Source organism: Musa acuminata, chromosome BXJ2-4, assembly GCF_036884655.1.
Source record: "Musa acuminata AAA Group cultivar baxijiao chromosome BXJ2-4, Cavendish_Baxijiao_AAA, whole genome shotgun sequence".
NCBI classification, from domain to species: Eukaryota; Viridiplantae; Streptophyta; class Magnoliopsida; order Zingiberales; family Musaceae; genus Musa; species Musa acuminata.
The window spans coordinates 31,009,642-31,029,221 of NC_088341.1; the positions used below are offsets into that span (position 1 = coordinate 31,009,642).

At 36.6% G+C, this 19,580-nt stretch overlaps 1 protein-coding gene across 5 annotated transcripts in view; it reads right to left on the bottom strand.

Moving 5' to 3' along the window:
* Positions 1 to 19,580, bottom strand: part of LOC103982124 (protein SHOOT GRAVITROPISM 6) — a 54,299-nt gene that overhangs the window by 22,097 nt on the left and 12,622 nt on the right. Inside the window, exons 14-30 of one of the 5 annotated variants that reach the window (XM_018830121.2) lie at positions 18,626 to 18,693; positions 18,232 to 18,331; positions 17,935 to 18,111; positions 17,765 to 17,854; positions 17,513 to 17,578; positions 17,178 to 17,276; positions 17,005 to 17,079; positions 15,695 to 15,754; positions 13,438 to 13,527; positions 12,887 to 13,008; positions 10,064 to 10,193; positions 9,903 to 9,982; positions 7,131 to 7,263; positions 4,291 to 4,372; positions 1,915 to 2,060; positions 1,746 to 1,826; positions 1,551 to 1,651 (exon numbers count right to left, since the gene is read on the bottom strand). In XM_018830121.2, the coding sequence (XP_018685666.2) occupies positions 1,551 to 1,651; positions 1,746 to 1,826; positions 1,915 to 2,060; positions 4,291 to 4,372; positions 7,131 to 7,263; positions 9,903 to 9,982; positions 10,064 to 10,193; positions 12,887 to 13,008; positions 13,438 to 13,527; positions 15,695 to 15,754; positions 17,005 to 17,079; positions 17,178 to 17,276; positions 17,513 to 17,578; positions 17,765 to 17,854; positions 17,935 to 18,111; positions 18,232 to 18,331; positions 18,626 to 18,693 (1,700 nt within the window). Of the gene's footprint in view, positions 1 to 1,550; positions 1,652 to 1,745; positions 1,827 to 1,914; positions 2,061 to 4,290; positions 4,373 to 7,130; positions 7,264 to 9,902; positions 9,983 to 10,063; positions 10,194 to 12,886; positions 13,009 to 13,437; positions 13,528 to 15,694; positions 15,755 to 17,004; positions 17,080 to 17,177; positions 17,277 to 17,512; positions 17,579 to 17,764; positions 17,870 to 17,934; positions 18,112 to 18,231; positions 18,332 to 18,451; positions 18,492 to 18,625; positions 18,694 to 19,580 lie in introns of those variants that run through there. The other 4 variants (XM_065104577.1, XM_065104580.1, XM_065104579.1 and 1 more) reach the window with 4 other exon arrangements.

Sequence of the window (19,580 nt, forward strand, 5' to 3'; positions counted from 1 at the left end):
ATACATAAACTCAAAAATGAAAACAACTTATACTATTACTGGATTTTATTCTATATGTAGAAATACTTGACACTAAGTCTAAACAAACTTCTGGTTCTACTCAAACTTGCATCTAAATGGAATAGATGACTATAATCAAGTGATGGGTGTTTCTCATTAAATTTCATCTCAAACTTATAATATGCATAATCACTTCCTCCATTTTTATACAATTATTAGACACACACACACACACATATAATCTATGGAAAGATTTCAGGTGTTTGTTAGTGGAAATATTTAACAAATGCTACTTAAGTCTGATTTAAACCATATCGAATAAGAAAAAGAACAAAAGTAGAAAAAAAACTAGTACAAGGTCACATGACATTACATGCCAGCTATATCTAGTGATAGGCATGAAATGTTCCACGAGCATGACATGACAAATCATATTTTTGCCATAAAAGTGCTGATGAAATACAAAAAGAAGAAAGAAAGAAGGGATGGTAAAAAAGAGAAGAGAAAAGGAACAAGCTACATTACAGGCCTTCGATTTGGTCTCCTCAAGCCTCTCCCCTCCTGATATCTCTAGCGTATAAGACAACTCATAAATGACTTCATTCTGTCTTCCAATGAATTATAAAAAGGAAACATGTTACACATTCCTGGTCTAGCATGGGTATCTCTTCTTATCAGGTCATAGAACCATGCCAGCATGGGTTTTTTCTGTTACTGGTATGCTCAAAGAATATAGAAATTACCGAACATGTTATCCCGTTAAAGGAACTCTCACAATTTTATGACTAGCCCATCTTGAGAACAGTCATGAATTAAGGTATGATAGGCAAACTTTTGTCTTCTAATAGGTACAGGAGGATTTCTCGGTGGACTCAGAACACGGTGGACTTGTACACTGAGTAAGCCAATTGATTATTTTATGCAAAGGTCAGTTCCACAATTAGGTCAACTTTCCATAGGGAGTAGAACAAGATGTGCCACAAGTCTGCAACTGAAAGCTCTCCACAACTAGCAACAAAGGACCATCATCACATGCAACATAACAAGACCTCTTTGTATGTTACATATATTTTCCTTTTTTACATCAGTTCTTCCTCTGTTTCTATCTTTCATCCTGTTTTTCACCTCTCAACAGCATGCCTATGTTGGCACGATGACATGTCAAACCATACCGACAGTATATATAATGCTAGATGATGGCAGCAAGATGGTTAATCTTAAGGCTAAGCTTATTCAAAATATTTGGAAAGAAGAGAATTCGAAGTCTTAAATTTTGTAAACCACAAAGAAACAGTTCTCTGTGAAGCCAAAAATGTATGGTACCGATTCAGCCACCCAAAAGATATTATATAATGTATATGCATGTGTGTGTAAAAAATAATATACATATTCATACATGTGCATTTGTATAACACATACTAATACACGATATTTGAATAGCATGCCAGAGGTAACAAAAGAAGATAAAAGAAATCACACACTCAAAGGAGAAACACATTGAATTATTATACACAGAAGCTATCAGCATGTTCAAGTGATACAGTCAATACCTGGTTAAAAGAATAGCACACAATAAAGAAATAAGATTGTCAACAAGTGGGTCGATGATATCTGAAGGATCACTGGGTAAAGCAAAGAAACCTAAAGTAGCCTGCAGGATGTTAACATATATTAGAAAATAATATAAAAACCCAGATGCAGGGGAAGCTAAAAAAATCTTAGGTAAGGCTACTCAATCAAACTACCTTCATTACATGGTTTCTTGCTTCAACCGGTAATCTCGGCTCTACCAGAACCAATGTCTTACATGCACTCAGAGCAAGAGTCTGAAAGTGAATCTCCCACACAAGGCTTACATCAAATGCCAGATCACCAACAAATTGAGCAAGAAATATCTATAAGAAAAGGCAAAACCTGAGTATGGAGAAGCTCAGTGCTCGAATCAATTAACTCCTCTCTATCATCTCTTCCCATCAACGTCAGCACATAATCGAGCATTTGATCTCTGCGTTTCAGTGGGAATGAAATGCCCATTTCAGCAGCATTGATAACTGCACGACCTGTATAGAACAAATGAAGTATAGATTGGAGCAATAAATGCACGTAAGATGTTGTAATGGAGCAATAATTCTCTCAGTAACACCAAGCAACAAAAAAAAAATGTCCCAAACTTGAACATGGAGCTGAAAACCTCTATTCCAAAGGTACAAAATGAAAAAATTATCTGTAAAGCAACAAAAAAAAAGCAAAAGGAAGAATAAACAAGTGACAGAAAAGATGGCAACATAAAGGACTAGCAATCAAAAAAATTTTGCACATGAATGATCTAAGAATCGAGTGAATATATGCATTGTGGTACAAACGGCATCAACTGGCCAATTCATCCATGTTGAAAAATCTGCCTATGTACAACATGCAAATTGGATGAGATACAAATGATAAGCCAACAATACCATGGTTTAAATTGGCTAACATGTTGTGTGCAATGCATCAGACTTCCGATGGACTTGTCAACTATCTGGTCAGCCTCAACTGTGATCCCTTAAAAAATTACTTCAAAAGCTCCCACCAGGTGAAGCTAAGTACATACAACTCTCTAATTTTCCTTAACACCTCTCCCACCAGTTTACCCAAATGTTTGACAGCCTCAATGGAGGAAGCTGGGTTGTAGGACCCAACAAATTCTTATTCCAAACCATGCTGAATGGGCTGCAGACGAGAAGAATATGATCTTATGTTTCACCTTTCCAGCCACACCCCCCACATGCTACATCCATCTAGACTTTCTTGACCAACCTATGGCCTAACTGATTCTTTCCTCTCACTGTAGGCCACAAACAATTTGGTTTTATTAAACAGTGCACACTTTCATGAGATAGCACAAATCAACAAAGTTCTGAATTTCTAAAAGAAAGCAAAGGTCTAATCACCAGAAGCCTACCATTTCTATTTAATGAGTCCATAACTTTAGCAAAGAAAATAGGCTTAGAAAAGCATTGGACTCATCTTCCTCCAATGGAAATTTAATGTTGAACATGTCCCATATTCCCAGGAACCCTCAATTGAAATTTTCTTGCATAGAAGTAATATGTTAAAAGGTCCAATTGCACTGAGAGGCTCTCCCAGGAACCCCACTAAACTGAAGAACGTGGCCAATGGAAGATCATCCACAAAGCACCAATTCAAAATCTGATTGAAGATCCCTCAACCAGCTTGTGAGGCTCTCCCAACTTAGAACTGAGAAAACAATCCAAGAAGCCCTTGCATAAATTATGGCCTTCTTCACAAAGGCTTTTTCCTTTGGATGTAATTTTCCCAAATGATGTACATCTAGGGCAGATTCTTGCCATTTACTTGTTTCGAGGATCAGGGAAGAAAGAGCAAATGTAAAGATAAAAAGAGGAAGACGGTCAAAATACTGCCGAATTGTTTTTTAAATTTAATATCATTACAATCAAAATAAGATACACTCAAAAGGATTCAATCTTTAAATAAAAAAAATCAATCTTTCAAGTTGTTTCTTCTTGGCTTCCATTAACAGAAAAAGCAGGCATAGATATCAGACTTCCATTAAAATCAATCCTTCAAGTTGTTTCCTCTAGAATGTCAGATTTGGATAGTCCAGTTTTCAATGAATAAGACTCTGCATTTGTTTAAATGCTGTGCCAAGAGTAGCATGAGGTGTGAAATTAACAAGAACAATGGTGTATACATTGTCTCCAAGAGAGTAGTGCAAAAAATTCCAGTTCAACTGCATACTTGCAAGCCAGTTGATATGAGAAGAACACATCACAATCTTCGTGTTATAAAAATTCGAAAACATGTCTCAGGAAGTACATCAGACACCATATCAAAATCAAAGTTGGAATTTGAGTAACACAAGCACATGGTCTTAAGTTTTAAATACCAGTCTGACAATGATGTCAAAACATTGTGGACCAATAGAGTACCTGGATGGTACACCAACCTTTAGCACTTTTTATCAATACTGAGAAAATGAATACCAATTGGTAATGAGCCATATAATTTGGAGCCATCCCTTGGTCGGGCTGGTAAGCACCAGTTGGTATGTATTGGTCCGCCTAATATTTGAAATCATGCACAAGCTTAACTAGGCAATAAGAAAATACCGAGCAATAAAGTTTTCAACACTTGCTAAATTTATTGGACATCGACGACAATTATATTTAGACATACTAGAATATGACTAGAATTGGAGACGAAAAGAACTTGAGATCAACTCAAGAAGAAAGATGTGAAAAAACAAATGCAAGTTAAGTGTAAGATCACCTAATAGATCAATTGCAGTTATAACAGCTTGCTTTGCAGTAGGATGTTGTACATGAAGAAGACGTGAAAGCATATTTGTGCCCTGTAGGAAAACAGGAACATATACACATTCATCCAAAATAATCAAAATACGACATAATAGAACTTTCAGCATGAAATTAGAGCTAAAACCAGAAATATGAGGAGAGAAATGTAGAATTATTTTTGTAAACACAATCAAAAGCAATTGACCTTGTAGATATATTGCAACTAATAATCTTGCATCATAAAATGGGTAACAACAACTGCTTGCTGTAGTAGAACCCAACTATGGATTTCATCTGATGTACTGCTAAAGGAACCACCACTAAATTGTAGCATAGCTGGAAGATGTTAAGCTGTTTCTAGTTTTTAAACTTCCACCTCGCCCAGTAGTGGGGAAAAGATCCTCTCCAGCAAGCTGTTGTAATATACAGCTTCAAAATGCATATTACCAGCATTGGATCAATACTCTTCAAATCTTGAATGGCCTTGTTTTACACTAGATATATTAAGGCATCAGTGGGGACATGATAAGCATCATCATGTGTATCATGCTGGCTATATGCCCCTGGCATTTAGGTGTGAAAACTTGAGACTTGCACCCATGGAACTACATGATTTAGCATGTACACAAATACCATGGCACAAAATGGACAGACCAAATAAAGTGTCAACAGTCCAGATCTGATCAGATGAAGGGTTGATAAAAAATGATACAACTTTTGCTGTTTGGTTGATAGGCAACTACAAGTTCACAAGCAAAATTTTTTGTTATGGAGAGAACAGCAAGAAGATTGCACTACTCTGCCAAATCACAAGTAAAGAGATGAGAAAAGACAATCAACTGCTGGTTCAAACCTCAATGATCATCAAGTATAAGACCTCTTGCAATGAGCTACATCGCCCTTTATCTATCAATTTCTCAATACTCAATCCAAACTAAACTATGACTCTAGGAATTATTATGGAACAATGAACATATCTTTCCTTCACGGAAACTGTAAGATCTCAGAACTAAATAGGAAGGAACCACCAGCAAGGATTGTCATATTAGTGCGAGACCAAGACAGCCTATTGAATAGGCAAATACCATCATGACGACCAGTACGCCTGTACCAATAGAAAACTGGGGAAAAATAAGAAAAAGAAACTCATGTAAGGTTTATTCTTCTCCTTTTCTTCTACTTGTCTTCATTGGCACACAGCACACCACTGCACAACCTAGGTTTCATACTGGAATGGGGTTGTGATTCATGACCCTGAATCTCGACTGATCCTTGATTAAGATAAACAATCATGGCTTGGCCCAAAAACTTAAAGATCCAGTCCAATCTAATAAAACCTGACACATGATCAGCTTAGACCCGAATAGGACATATACGAAGTTGATTAAATTGGTCCCAGTGCATAGTGGTAGGCAATGTGGCCAATTCTTGTGTATTATTCAAATTGACCATTTCAGTTCAATATGTTGATTCATCAAATCTGGAAATGACAGTCAAAAGATTCTAGGAGACATGATATGTACTAGTCTGAGAATGAATGACGGTACATAACAAAATAAAAGAATAACTTATGGTAAGAGATGTGTAACTGTTTATGATCTTATTTGAAAGTACAAGAATAGAAAGAATTGAAAAGAGTGGGATAAAAATATTCCAGAGCATAAGAATGGCTGTTTTATCTGGCAAAAAACTTTAAAAACATAATTTTCTTCCCAAAATCATGGTCTTCCACAGCCTGTACCAGTTGATTGTTGTTTCTTGGTTTCACCAGGTTCAGTGTGCTATTACCAAAATTTTGTTTGTCTCTCTCCTACAAAGGCCCAATGCTATACAGTAAAAATATTATGGAAACTCAATAAAGTAACAACTACATATCACTAGGGAATGGCAAGGAGATACAGAAATCACAAAGGATGTTTAATAATATTAAATACAGGTACAAAACATGTGTAATTAGAGACATTTGATAGCATCAAGAACTTCGGTGAAGGTGACAGATGAGATCTGATCAATTGACCAACTGAGAATTAAATAATGATTGCAGACATCATGACCATTTCCAAGATTACCAATCATCGGAACCCAAGAAATCAACACATAGTGGATTCTTTTACAGCCTGACTCAGAACAGTTTGGGTAATTTAAAACAGAGTAATAAATATTGATGATATTCTCAATTTCTCATCTAGATGTCCGACATTTTTTATTGCTTCCTTGTCACACATAATAGAATCAACTCTTTCATTGATGGTGTTCATTATTTTTAGCATTGAACTGCTGCACAATATATTTTCAACAAAGAACACCAAACATTCTTAGACCTGGTACATGTGCTTATACAGGATACATCAATTAGATTGATTTGTAGTACAGGAAGGTAGGGTTGGTTCATTCTGTTAGGTTGTGGTACGCCTTAAAGATTTAGTTTGCCTACCTTCTTAGGTAAGATATTTTCTCTTAGTTGTACAACATCCAATTAAAACAAGGCTGGTAGAAAATCTAAATCTCCAAATAAGTTAATAAATTTCTTTTTTAGTGCTTTAGTGTCTTTTTATTCAGTTCTTTGATTGCTCTAAGCCTTTCTTAAATCAATTACAGATTAGTAATGTTCCATACTGAATTTATACATCATTTGTTGTCCCCATTTTGTATCTTTGGCTCAAAATATTTGTAACAAGACAATCACAGTTTGAAGTGGGTGAGTGATCACCATTGTTATCTTTTCCCCGATGCTTGGTCATTTTCTTAATATCATTATATAACAACATTAAAAGGTACTTATTAATAAATAACATATCAGATTGAGGATCATACCACTAGTGCATTTATTCTAGCCTCTATAACTGTCGAAGGAGCATATCTAGCAGCATACCCATACATTAATGCTAAAGCTGCATATGTATCATCTGCATCCTCCAAAACTCTACCAGAAAGGAAGGAGAAAAACCTACAGCAAATGTTTAGACAGATGAGTAAATGGTAGAAAACAAAATCAGATGTTGATATCACCAGACTCAAAAACTCAACACTTAAATGATTGACAGATAAAACCAAAAAAAATAGTTAAAAAAAGGTTTGAAGTAGATTTACTTGGGAATTAACAATTATTATCTTCGTGTGAGAGACTTTAATTTCCAACATAATCTAGAAAATCTCCATAACGGGCATACATCTACATGTGTGTCTCCACTATTATTTAGTGTCACTTTTTTATCCAAGAAGCCATATATAAGTTCTCCAAAGCAAGGAATGCAATTTCGCCTGAAACAATATGGTACATGCGGTAGGTGCCGAACCACCCGACGACTGACATGTGGACCACCCCGAATCGAGCGGCATATTACAGGCAGGAATGTACGGCCTAATACACCCCATATCTTGAGCAATACAATTGAAACATGACCGTTACTGACATGTTTCGATCGGTAACAGTCAGATCTCGACCATATGGAATCAATGGCTCACTCTCTTCTTTCACTCACATAACTTTCCCCCACTCTTTCTCACTCATGCAGTCTTTCTCAATTAAGCACCGTAGTTGGTGATTGGAACTTCAATTGGAGGTATTCAAGTGGTCAAACATGTCACTTGGTCAAAGATTTTATCATGCTTATATCTATATTAGTGTATTTGTATGAGTAATTACAGTTGATTGGCTTAGTGTATTTCTCTTAATATTAGAGATACTTTTTCCTAATTATAGCTACTAAATGTTGATTAGTGTCATTCTTTATCATGTATGGTCAATTCGGGGACTAATGTCATTCTTTATAATGTAGGGCCAATTAGGGCTGTTACCTTAGTTTTAGAGACAATTTGGGATCATTAGGTTTAATCACAGCATGTTAATGGTGATTCGTGTATTTCTCTTGATATTAGAGCTATTTTTCCTAATTATAGCTAGTTAATGGCGATTGGTGTCATTCTTTATAATTTAAGGTCAATGAGGGTCATTACCTTACTCTTACGATTAAGTTAGGGGTAATTAAGCCTAATAATAGCATGTTAACGTTGATTAGTGCCTTATCTAAGGATCAATTTCCGGGTAGACAAATATATATACACCTATAGAAGTAACTGTACAAGATAGAGATAAGATAAACATAGAACGAAAATACTTTCCTAGAAAATTTTCTAGCACAATTAATCAACTAGTAAAATAATAGAATTGGGCATTAGATATAAGAACTTTGTTTCTCTGAATTGCAATCTCGTATCAGGGTATTGTACTGGTAGTCCATACAAACTGGCACTATATCTCGAAGATTTGAAGAGGAAAAAGGAGATGAGAAATGGAGGGATGGTGGTGGAGGAAGAGGAGGAAGAAAAAGTCGAAAGATGAAGAAGCGAAGGCGATGGAGGATGAGGACAAGGAGGAAGAGGAAGAAGAGGAGGTGATAGGAGAAGAGAAAAAAGAATGAAGAAGAGGAAGGAGGACGTGGAAGAGGAAGAAAGAGAAAGAAGAATGAGAACGAGGAACGAGGAGGTGGAAGAGGAAAAAAGAAGAGGAGGCAGTGGAAGAAGAGGAGGAAAAGGTCGAAAGAAGAGGAGGTGGTGGACGAAGAGGAAGGAGGAAGAGGGAGAGGAAGGAAGAAGAAAAGGCAGTGGAGGAAGATGAAGTAGCGGGAAGAGGAAGGAAGAAGATAAGGTGATGGAGAAAGAGGCACAGGAAGGAGGAAGAGGAAGGAGAGCAAGCAATGGAAGAAGAGGAGCAAAAAGAAGGATAAGAAAAAGGAGGAAGAGGAAAGAGGAAAGAGGAAAAGGATGAAGAAGGGGAGGGGGAGAAAAGAAGCATACATGGTTGGCGATGATGGCAGACGATCATGTAGGCGACAGCAGACTACGTGTATCGAGGCTCCTCTTGCGATTAGGGTTGGACCACGAGGAGGCACACAATTTTCTTTTTATATGGCCGAACTCGACAGCCCGAGATGGATGGCGTCCATATACCGATTCATGCCCAGATAGGCAAATATTGCCCTATACGTATTGTTTTGGGCAAAAAGAAACAACTTGGTTTAAACCAAAGCAAATATATGCATTTACATATATATATGTACATACACACATACAGAAGCAATTGTATAAGATTATACAAGACAAGGTTCGCAATACCGTACCATACCGGTATTTCGACCTGGGCTCGGTACCGGTATGGTACGGTATACCGAGCGGTACACCCAGGTGTGCCGAGTACTGTAGCACTGCTACAGTGATACAATGCACTCGGACCGGTAACAGGCGGTCCGTGTACCGACAACCTGTCAGACCGGTACATACCGCCCATACCGGGCGGTACGGTTCGGTACGGTAGACCCTGAATTACAAGATACACAGACAAGGAAATTTTTAATGAAATTGAATTGATCAACTAGTAAAAAATGCGGAGATATAAGCAGACCAAATAAGTAGTGATCATATTTAGAGGCAGTCTATTCTAATTTCTGAACTAAGAGAATCAGCTTCTGAAGTAATGTGTTCTCAATTTGGTATGACCAATCAGATGACATGGTACAACATCATGGATATACAAAAAGAGAAACAATTAAATATAAGAAATTTTCATTAGATAGACCATACAAGTACCTTTGAAACCTGCTATATCCAACATTGTCTAAAATGCATTTCAATTTTTCCAGAACAGTATCTAGATGTGAAGCAGCAATCTGTGAGAGGCAAAAGTCTTGTAAAGTTCAGAAAAGGAATTTACATCAAGAAAATTATACAATTCTGCCTTATCAACATACCAGCCCCATGCCTTTAGCAAGACCAAGCCTATTTGTAGGGACTGAGATGTTTGCATGTGCATACATCCATTCTATCTTTCCATTAACATATACTCTATCATCAACTTTTTGAAGAAGCATTCCAAGGCATCTGCAGAACAAGGTATGAAAGAAAACACAAAAATATAGAAGTAATATATACAGCTAGAACATTATTATTGCCCTGAAATTATTAAACTTGTATTACATAAATTAGACCTGCAAAACAAAAAATCTATCTAGATAATTCATCTGTAGCAAGACACCTAATCAGCAGAAATCTTATTTAAAACATGGTAACTAACAATATAAATTATACTGCTTTTTGTACAAGTAGCAAAGAAAAAGATTATATGCCAATCATACTACATAATCACCTTAAAAGTTCCAGTAAAAAAACATGAATTAGAAACTTATGCATCTGTTTTTATCTCAATCTTTAAAACAATAAAAAAAGACTCAAGACACCAGAAACCCAAGCAATGACAAATAACACTGCTTCCACCAGCTACAATGCCAACAGAAACCTAGGAATGCCTAGTGGATACAGATGAGCAGCATACTCACCGTTATATTCTAACAGTTGCTTCCTAGTTATTAGAATATAGTGAGAAACATGTAGATTACAGCACTATGGACCAAGGTTCAAAACCCCAGTTGGACCAGGACATGATAACCTGTATTGACCAGTTCGACCTGGTTCCAGTAAGCGAATCAGGTGGTTTTGGCTAGTCTGGTTCGAAACTGGGAATATTTATTATTATTTTAATCTCTACAGCTGAAAGGAGCTGCTGACAGCTGAACAGCTATCAGCGGTCAACAGCAGGTTCTCCTCCTCTCCTCTCCCCACCCTCTGTACTCTGCCTCTCTCTTTGGCCTATGCCAGCTGGCAGGTTCTTCAAGCTGTTGACAGCAGGTTGAAGCTGTCAACCATGGTTTCCTCTCTTCTGTCAACAGCAGGTTATTCTCCTACTCCCCAACCAGAGCTACCTGCAAGGTTCAAAAACCCAGTTGGGCCAGTACATGCTAACCTGTAATTACCAGTTCGATCTGGTTCCAGGACACGAATCAGGTGATTTTAACTGGTCCGGTTCAAAACTGGGAATATTTATTGATCTTTTTTTGTTTAATCTCAACAGCTCAAAACAGTTGCTGGCAGCTGAACAGCTATCAGCGGTCAACAGCAGGTTCTTCTCCTCCTCTCCCCACCCTATGTACTCTGCCTCTCTCTTTGGTCCATGCCAGCTGGCAGGTTCTTCAAACTGTTGACAGTTGAAGCTGTCAACCATGGTTTCTTCCAAGGTCTGCAATACCGAATGATACTGCCCGTACCGGGCAGTACATACCGGTCCGTCAGCAGACTGGCACACTGACTGCCGCTACCGAGCGGTACCGTCGATTGAGGCGTTATCGTCGACGGTGACCGAGGGAGAAGAAAGAACAGGGAGAAGGGGAAGAAAGAAATAGGAAAAAAAGGGAGAACCTGGAGATCGTCGCTCTCCTCCTCGTCTGTCAGCGACTTCTCATCCGCATGCAGGAGAAGAGGCATCGACATCGTGGGGCAGAGAGAGGCGAAGATTTTTTTTTTTTCTTCTCTTCTCGGGTGACGTCGCCTGCAAATTTTTTTTTTTTATCTGCGACGTCGCCCGAGAAGAGAGGCGACGTCGCCTCGCATAGAGGTAAACCGAGCGGTTTACCTATATATATATACATATATACATATATATATATATACATATATATATTATAATTATATATATATATATACACCGAGCAGTATACCGAAATATATCACTCGGTATACAGTACCGAACCATACCGAATAAGTCTCGAAATTTCAGTACGGTACAAAATTTCAATCCTTGGTTTCTTCTTTCTTCTGTCAACAGCAGGTTCTTCTCCTCATGCCCCAATGCAACAGCCCCCCTCTTCTCTCTGGTCTGTTGCTGGCTGGCACGACCTGTACCAGTTCAGCCAAGGACCAAAAAGGGCCTCAGATTAGAATTTGAAACCTTCCCACAAACTAATACATATTAAACATGCAAAAGAACTCTATAGAAATCATCAACCACCAAAAGACCTACCAAAAAAAGAAGAAAAAGAAGAGGCGGATCTAGAAAAGAATCTAATTAAGTACCCCAGCTAGATAATGTTAACTAAATGGTCAATGACTTGACTAAAATGATGTACCCAGGGATTTCTTTATCAAATTGCAAGTGTCTTGAAAGTTAGAAGTTTAATATTGTTCACATAAGAACCTCTAACTTAATATTTCATTATGTTACAAGTAATATGTGCTACTGAATTCTGGAAATGAGCACGTTTCTGACTTGAGAAGGGCACCAAGCGTCGTAATAACTTCCAAAGGTTCTGATAGACAAATGTGGCTATTATATACATACTATCATGTAAGCTTATAAACATGCCCTGAAAATTCTTTTATATTACTGCCCTTAAAATTTTAGACTTTCTTCCATATATGCCCTCTCTTTGTAAAATTATGTGAAGGTATTCATAAAGTTCGTACCTTTAGAGAAGGTATATATGATATCTGTAACCCTATTTACAAAAGGTTGTGAACCTTAAAATGAAGGTATTTGTAAGACTTTTAAGTGTTCAAATCAAATTACAAATGAAAAGCACCTGTGAAATAGCTTCTAGAACAATAGATCCATGAGATTATTATACTCAAGAGAGATAAGCTAAATGTTATATTCACCATTCATAATGGCTGTTGATACTTGATAGTATCGACAATTTATACTACATAAAGCTGAACTGGAAATGACACCTCTAAATCCATACCTATGAAGCAGTGCCAAATGCTCATCATCGTCATCATAAAGAGCATATTGTCTTGCAAAAGCATTGCCCAATGAAAGGATCCATTCATTGTCTTGGACAACATCCAAAGATTCTGATAAAAACTGGCGAAGGGACGAAATGTTTTCAGTCCAAGTTAAATTTGCAAATTATGCAGCACAATTAATATGGGAAGAAACAAAATGAAAATTACTTATGAGAGGTTATTTTAACGATAATATAAATGTATCACCCTTGTAGATGTATCTGGTAGGTTAAAAAGAAGTAACATTGTCAAAAAGGAAAACCAATATATTAAGTTACAAGCCTACATGCAAAAAAAAATGCAGCACCATAGTATACCACTGCAATAAAGACAGGAGAATTCTACACCAATGTAACATGTAGAATGATAAGTTTCAGAGATCATATTTGAATTAACTAACATATTATTAATCGAAAAATGCAGCATTAAATAGTATCATTGAGATAGAGACGGGAACATTTTACAACAATGAACATGGAGGAGGCAATGCTTCAGAGATCACACTTACATTGACTATCATGTCGTCCCAAGTCTCTTGGTAAGAAGAATCTTGCCTTAAGTCATCGAGATCACTTATGTATGCCTTCATTTTGGGAACCTAGTACTTGCCAAAACGAAGACTATATAGAATGCTTGTAAAGAAAGACTATATAGGATACTTGTAAAGTAAGTCTATATAAAATATTTGTAATGATTAATGAAAGACTATATAAAATGCTTATAAAGAAAGACAATATAAAATTCTTGCCAAGAACAACTACATCAGATGATTGTATCAACAAATCTCTAATAAGCTGCAATAGAATATGGAAAAAGCAACATAAAAAAGTTAAAGATATTGAAACTAGCAGGCACCATGATAACATATCCACCAAAATCCCAAGAATTTCATAGTATCCACAGTTTGCATAATATCTCTGTGGTGACATGAATATAACCACTTTGAAGGTAGCTACATATATATTGCTTCTACACTTAAACCATAAGAGATGATTGCACAACACTTTAGAAACCATAGGCAAATTAATCAAGTCAGCGGTATTAAAAAAGACATGCCTGGATGTGAGCCTGGCTGCAAGGTGAACCTAAATGCAAGTTTTGCATCCTGCCTCAGTCAAGGCTCAAGGGTAACATCCTTTAAAGCTTTAGGCATCACAAATAAAGGTGCTTGAAGAGGTTAATATGGTTGATGTCCAATCATAATCCAAGCCAGCACAAGATTGTATCAAACGATCAACCAATCTCAGATTGCAATCCAACATCAGGTTGGGTTAAACTAAAAAAGGTGGGTCAAGCTAGTGAATGTTGGGTTAAACTCAAAAAGGTGGGTCAAGCTAGTGAATCATTTGCCATGACCAGGTCACTAGGGTTCTACACAGAAGAAGCTGATGAAGCTAAAGTATAATTATCAAAAAATGATAAGAAATAATATTCTGTATTATTATGTAGCAACACCTCATAATGCCAAATGAAATTGGATTATGTTTGAATTTATTAAACCAGTTGCCTTTGGGTTTCTCAGCTTGAATTTTTGGGAAACCCCAACCCAACCGAATTTCATTCTAGTTCCTTGATGAGATCAAAGTTCCAGAAAATCCAACAAAACCTAGCACATTGCTCAGGTTGGGTAAAGCAGGTTCAGTTTGAAACCAACCCAAGTTGCAACCCAAGTGCATACCTCAGTTTCCGCTTGATGTATGGACAATTTCATCAAGATCTACATTTACTTCTTAAGTGTTCTACAAGTTGCTGGTTACTGCCATTATCCATTTCATTGCTCCTTTCATTTCTTGCCCTTCTGTTACACTATTACTACTTTAGCAATATTACTTCTGCCTTGCTTTGCTGCAGACTCAGCTTCTTATTAGTTTACATTTTTCTTCTGTTAACTCCCAAAATTCATCATTAACAAGCTTTTGATCCTTGACATGGAAACTTCTATGAATTTCCTGGATGTACATAACTGTTTTTCGTTTTCATTAAACATAATTTCCAGCTATTGTTCAATGAATGCATACTTTAAGTGAACAATTAGTCATTTAAGTGTTAATCACCAACCAAAGCACAATCAAAATTGAACAACTATTCTAGACATTTAAGTGAACAATTAGTCATTTAGCCTACACACAAAAACAGATTCATACCTCATTTCATAAAGGAAATGAAAATGTCAGAAAAAGCAAGAGAGAGAGAAAGCAAAGAGAAAATCAAAAGAGGAGACATAAAAGATAGGGCTTCAAAGATACTGACTAGAGATTCAGTAAAGAGCAAAACCTCTAAAAAAATAACAGAAAAAATTGAAGAAATCTCCATGCAGACATGTTTATCCCCCACCAGAAACACCAAGATGCACTCTTAATCAAAGCCACAATATTTGAATCAAAAACCCTCAAAGTTTTGGATTCTGGTATTTACAGATCATTCAACAAAGAATGAAAAGTCCATCCCAAAAAGTTTCCATCATCAACATTAAATTCTTCATTACTTAAAATTTCTAAAATTTCACCAAGATTTTATAATGAGCAGATTCCCACAAACAAGGAATACCAAGATTATTAAATTACATTCAAAATGCAAAAGAAAATAAAAAACAAGTGTTTGTCGGTTCAAATTTAACAACAAAAAGATCATTTTCTTGCCATGTAAATAGAGGTTTGATTTGAGATTACTCCAAGTATATAATGGTAACAAACTACCAGGAATGTCAATTTATAAAAGGAAGATGACTCCAACACATTTAAAAGAGTACCTTACAAGTGTTATACCTCATCTTGCCAAAAGAAACTCAGGTTTTTGGGGAATAAAGGACCTAAGAAACATAAAACCTGCAATAAATAGGGTACCCGTAAGAAAGTTTACCGTTCATGCAATATAGCTCACTACATAGACAATACATTCTACATGCATATACACACTTCAAAAAGTTTAAAGATAAGGAACACATTTGTATTAAATACAATGTAGTTCTAATCAAATCTCTAGACAAGACTCAATGAATCAATGTACTGTTAGCATTTATCTTTCTAAACAGGATTTGTAAAAATGTTGTGGTATACCGTATCAGTTGTAAGAAAGTTTACCGTTCATGCAATATAGCTCACTACATAGACAATACATTCTACGCACATATACACACTTCAAAAGGTTTAAAGATAAAGAACACATCTGTATTAAATAAATGTAGTTCGAATCAAATCTCTAGACAAGACTCGATAAATCAATGTGCTGTTAGCATTTATCTTTCTAAACAGGATTTGTAAAAATGTTGTGGTATCAGTTGTTACTCTCGATAGATAAATTGCATGTGCCTTGCAAAGTCACATAACCCTGAACTATAACATGACCCCAATGATAACTTTTCTCCAAACATAATCCCTATCATCAGCAAATGAGAAGAATAGAAAAAATAATCACTGAATATTCTGCTTTTACACAATTCTAATCTAAAAATTTGGTGTTTTTAAACAATCATCATCAGCTCATCTATCCCCTTATAGCTGTAACATCACATCCAATGCCACCTCCACCATTACCATTCTAAAGCTTACAAAAGCACCACCATGATCATTGCAATGACCTTCTGTTGATCATCCTCATCCACCAGTTTTGCCACAACTTCACTAATACCATTGCCATCATTTGTTGCTATGAACACAGACCTCACCTCTCCCCCACAGCCAACACCATCTAGCAGCAGTCTATCTCATCCACCAGTTTTGCCACAACTTCACCAATACCATTGCCATTATTTGTTGCTATAAACACAGACTTCAGTTCTCCACAGCCAACACCATCTAGCAGCTGCGTAGGCACATTGGCACAAAGTAGATATCTATCTGTGAATTGATGGATAGGGAATGTGTCATCGTAAATATCAATAAGATGGGGAGTTTTACAATTTTAGCACACGCAGACATATCAGCTCAGAAATAGAGTTGAATTATGAACTTTTGACAAATCAAAGAACCTAACTTTTGACAGATCAAAGAACAGTGACCCTATATGACCACAAATCCCATTGATTATCATTAGAAATACAAGAATTTCCAAGATATAGAAGAGATCAGAAAAGGACCGTCAAAATTTGAGTTGCCAGCTGCTCCCTTGCAACAGGGTCATGCATAAGAACAATTAATCGAGCAAAAAGATCCTGCACAAACAAAAAAGCTTGCACAGATAAGTTATTAAATTCACAGGAAATAAATTACAATTTTAAAATACTCAGACATGAAAACCAACTTGCTTTACCTCAGGGCTAGGAATATCATTTGAATTATTAAATTCACAGGATATCATACTTGTGTGAAATGACCTGTGCCTGCACAGCTCAGTTATGCACTTGCAGACCTGACAGAAAATCAACACGAGGAGACCACTAAATATTAGTCCAAGCACAGAAAACCTACAAACCACAAAAATGATATTACCAAATCTACTAGTATCAGTATCAAAAAATAGTGATCTGACATTATATGCCCAAGGCCCCAAGGAATCTCAGATAATTCCTTTGATCAACAAACCACGACACAAAAGCAAAGAGCTTAAACCTATGAAACTCTCCAAGTATAAAAATATATTTTTACCGTTGCAACTGCACCTGTATATTCTTTTGGTAAAAGCATCTTCAAGATGAAAGGCCAGAGTATATGCTGGAGAATATCAGTAGACAAGGGACCAACTTATCAGAAGCATAACTATAAAAGATAGCCACTAAGGAATTAGCAATAAGAGAACCTCAACAAAACTAGAACATACTAAACTAATGAGACAAACCACGAGAACAAAATGCACATCTAAGTAAAAGAAGTTTTAAATGTCACTAGTCATCTCATTACCTCCATCTCAGGAATTGTGATAGCCAATAAAAGGAGACCTTTTTCACAGATTACCCTCAGTTCTGATGGACTAACTGCACCTACCATTACCTGAAAAACTGAAGCCTGCTAAGCTTCTGTTAAATAAAAATACGCCAGCCATAATTACTCAGTACAAGCCCAGGTCTTACCTTAAGGTTCCTATTCTGAAATGACTGGAAAGGGCTGCCCCTAGAAGAGGCTTCCTTCAAAGACTTGAATATTTTTATTTCCTGGTCTGAAATAGCACAATGGCGTACAAGGTACTCCACAAAAAGCTCTGCAGGAGGCCCACTTAAGTAACAGTGCGAAGCCATGACAACAATTAACTGAAACAACAGTTGTATTTGTGTGAATATAGAAACATAGCTAAATCAAAATCCATAATCTAAAGCTTTGATATAAAAGAACTTGGAGTAAAAGAGTAATAAGAGGAAATAGTGGCTTACTTCTGCAAGTGCTTTTCTAACACCTAAGCTCTGCTCATCTACCAGCAATTTGACAACTTCAACAAGTGATACTCTTTTTCCATGCCAAGCTTCCAACAACCTACATAGACAACAACCGGGGATTAAGATGGGATTGAAGCCAGATTAGAGTTTTTCTAAGAAAAGATTGAATTTCATATTAAACCCTATGTTTTTGCTATATTACAGTTTGAACCTCCACCTGCTGAAGATAACATTCCACACACTCCCTTGGTTTCCCAAAGTGAATTAGATATTTTGGTCAAAATGGAGTGCAGGATGTTGTCTGCCATAGAGGGATGTTGGAACTTGGAAGCATAAAATCACAAAAACAAATGAAATCATCTTTAAAAATGGCTAAAATTTGGAAACAAACCTGGGTAATAGATGCTTTACTGCATAGAGTGCTCCAATTGTTGACAGTTCATCTTTTGACTGACATTTCTAAAACAGAAGCACAAGAAACTTTAATCAGGAAGAGAGAGATATTTTTTCTAATACATGATCCCAAGAATCATAATCTTATAATGTTAAGGATGCTGATTTCAGTGCGATTTAAGTGTGTCATATCTAATAGTCAATCCTAAAAGTTATTGCCATAAAATGGTTGAAGGTAACTATTTAGTTGGTATTTAGGCATTAAATAGACAGTTAATATGAGTATATCCATGGACTGCAATTTCACCCACAACGGTTCAGTACAGGTGGCATGTACCAGTTCAACTGCTACCCAAAACCCAGAGCAAACAATTTCAAGCCAGATCAGGGTGGTATAAGGCATACCGGCTGGGACACCTAATGTACCAGGCGTATGGCAGATATTCAACCATTACCAATCAATACGATATGCCAACAGTCAAATTTGACCCAAATTTGACCGTTGGCCCACATTTGGGGGTAATATAACCCCCTCTTGGCTGCCTCCTCTCCCCCTTTATCACTGTCACTCACTCTCTTTCTCACTCTCACTTCTCACCCTCAGTCTTTTGATTTCAAATTGTGATTAGTGGAGGCTGATCCGGATAAAAGAGGCTTGGAATCTCGAGATTGGGTGGAAGTTGTCTTCAATTTAAGATATACTGTATGTCTAGCATAAACTAATTTTTTTCTGTAGGGCACAATGCTTGCAAGAATGTCGGTCTTAAATGATTCATGCAGGTCTTAAATGATTCATGCATGAAATCCCTTTTAGATCCAAATATTGTATTTCACAACTCCACCTCAAATATGTTTTTGGGTAAAAAAAAAGCAGAATTTGTTCCAGTCTAAAAGATGAATCAATGAATCAATTCCAATTTAAATTACTTTGAGAAAACTATGGTTTTTTTAGT